This window comes from Lathyrus oleraceus, chromosome 7, assembly GCF_024323335.1.
Source record: "Lathyrus oleraceus cultivar Zhongwan6 chromosome 7, CAAS_Psat_ZW6_1.0, whole genome shotgun sequence".
Classification (NCBI taxonomy): Eukaryota; Viridiplantae; Streptophyta; class Magnoliopsida; order Fabales; family Fabaceae; genus Lathyrus; species Lathyrus oleraceus.
Window position 1 is genome coordinate 349200077 of NC_066585.1, and position 2309 is coordinate 349202385.

The 2309-nt window shown below is 43.7% G+C and overlaps 1 protein-coding gene across 1 annotated transcript; it reads right to left on the reverse strand.

The window, feature by feature from the left end:
• Positions 1–907: 907 nt before the first annotated feature.
• On the reverse strand, positions 908–1687 carry LOC127103772 (uncharacterized). The gene has a single exon (XM_051041005.1). It carries the CDS (start codon positions 1685–1687, stop codon positions 908–910), a length of 780 nt encoding a protein of 259 aa, XP_050896962.1.
• Between the last annotated feature and the right edge of the window lie 622 nt (positions 1688–2309).

Here is a 2309-nt window from a genome sequence, read left to right on the forward strand (position 1 = left end):
GCTCCTCCCAATGTCTGTAGTTGTTTTGCAATTCTACATAGGCTTGGTCGTAGATTCCCCTCTTCAAGTTCTTGATTTGCTCGCAAGCTCGTCCAAGGTTGAACTACTCACGCATGAAGCTTCGGTGAATCTTTTCTTTCTCTAGTTGCTCCTTGGATAGAAAATCCTTATACTCTTTTAGAGTGGTCCTTAGTTCGAGAATTCGGGCCTCGTAATCTTCCCTCGCTTCTTTCTTCATGGCATTTGACCTCTCAACAGTATTTTCAAGGTCCTTGATGATTCGGAATGCTCGGTCCAACTCCTCGTTGCGGAAGTCTAGCTCAGAATTAGCTCCTTGTAAAGCTCCATCAACCCAAACTCTTTGTCCCTCGGCTAATCGGAGCCTTTTCTTGCTATCTTCAAATTTTTCACAGACTTGCTTACCCTTATCCTCTAAGACGTGGTTACGTTCCTTGGCACGATTGAGTTGGACTCGTAGTTGAGTGTTTTCCAACTCGAGCTCTTTGATTTGGCTGGTAAGTTTGTCCATGTCCTCTTGTAGGATAGGCTCGGGCTCGGGCATCAACGGGAATGAAGAAGGATCAAACAGAAACGGCATCTTAACCACCCTAGCCCTCTCTTTTACCCACACATAGTAGGGTTCCTTGGCTAGGATATTTTTCTTACCCCATTCATGGTCAATACGGATTATGCTTGTCCAAGCTTTTCTCACTCTTTTCACGTTTGAATCAAGCGGATCCATGGTATTGATGACAAATGGAATGAAATCTCTTTCCTCGGGGGGACTTGTCATGGCGTACCCTAGTTGTCTCTTGAGTATAGTAGGGTTGTAGTTGATGCACCCTTGTGTTCCTATTAAGGGCACGTTAGAGAACTCTCCACATCTTGCGATAACATCCTTTGTATCTCATTCCCTCTTGTACCATAGAATTGAGTTGGCAGAGAGAGATGCGAACCTTTGCGGCCATGTCAGTTTGTTTTCGGTGAAGGGTCCACTTTGAGGCATGCGGGCCCTCATCCAAAGATGTAGCATAGGAGCGCAACAAAGGAAAGTACCTCCCTTCTTCTCATGCCTTTTATGGAAGGTATGGTAGAAATCGGCAAGTAAAAAAGGCACCGGATTCTTTGTTAAAAAGACTTCAACTGCTAATTGATCCACGAACTTGTCCAGATTTGGGAAGAGGACAATTCCATGAATCAAAAGTGCCAAGGTTGCACTACAAAAGTCGGGTCTTCCTTTTTTAATCATTTCCCAAGCATGGGCTTCTAGGAACTTTTGAGTTAAACCTTTGATGGATCTTTTAATGCCCCAATTATCCACTAGCTTGTTGGCGTTGATACCCAAGGTGAGTGAGAGCTCGGTCAAATAGAAGCCTTCTTCCAATTTCGGGAAAGGATTGTATTCCTTGGTTGGTCGATTGAGGAGTCTCTCGAGGTCTTCCAAGGTTGGAGAGATTTGGAAGTCGGGGAAAGTGAAGCATCTTAAAGGGACGTCATAGTATTGGGACATTATAGTGATAGCACTATAGTCAACCTTCTCGGTTAGAAGATCTACTATGTTCCCAAAATTGGCTCTAAACTTGTTGTCTTTGAGAGCTACGACCTTTGAACAGAGGACCTTTAATGAACTGATGTCGGGACTCTTGAAGCGGAAAGAAGAAGTGCTTTTCCTTGTTGAAGTATCCATGATTGCGTCGGAAAATAGTCTTGTAATTCTGCGTCCGAACAAACGAAAATTTTAAGAGCTTTGCTTATTATTTTGATGATGAATGAATGTATGAATGAATGTATGAATGAATGATTGGTTTATTATTTCCACAGGATTTTAGGCATGGGTTCATGGTTTTGGACCATCGTGACGAAGATGGAGTTAATAATGATTGCTTAGTAAACCAAGGTTCTCGCTTTGTGTGGTCTAAGGCTTTTGGAAAATTGGGTGTAAGACACTGCCCCTAGAGTCATGGACTTCCTTGACTGTCAGCCGCTTATGTCAATTTACTTGCCAGGCGACTGCTCCATCAAAGTCATCTACTCTAAGTGAGATCTTCGTATCGACCCTTACGAGGAAGGCACCTCGGTGGCCTATACTACGCGACCATCGGTCTAGGCTAGCCATAGTTTTAAAAGGTTCTAAAAGGGGTCTTAGGGTCATTGACTCTAGTAAAAGAAAATATGCTTACGCCGAAAGCACGACGGTCATCAATCCCCTTAAGAGAATCTACCACTAAGTGAGGTTCTCGTACGACCCTAACGAGGAAGGCACCTCGCGGATCAATACTACTCAACCTCTCCTATCTCAAGCAAACTCT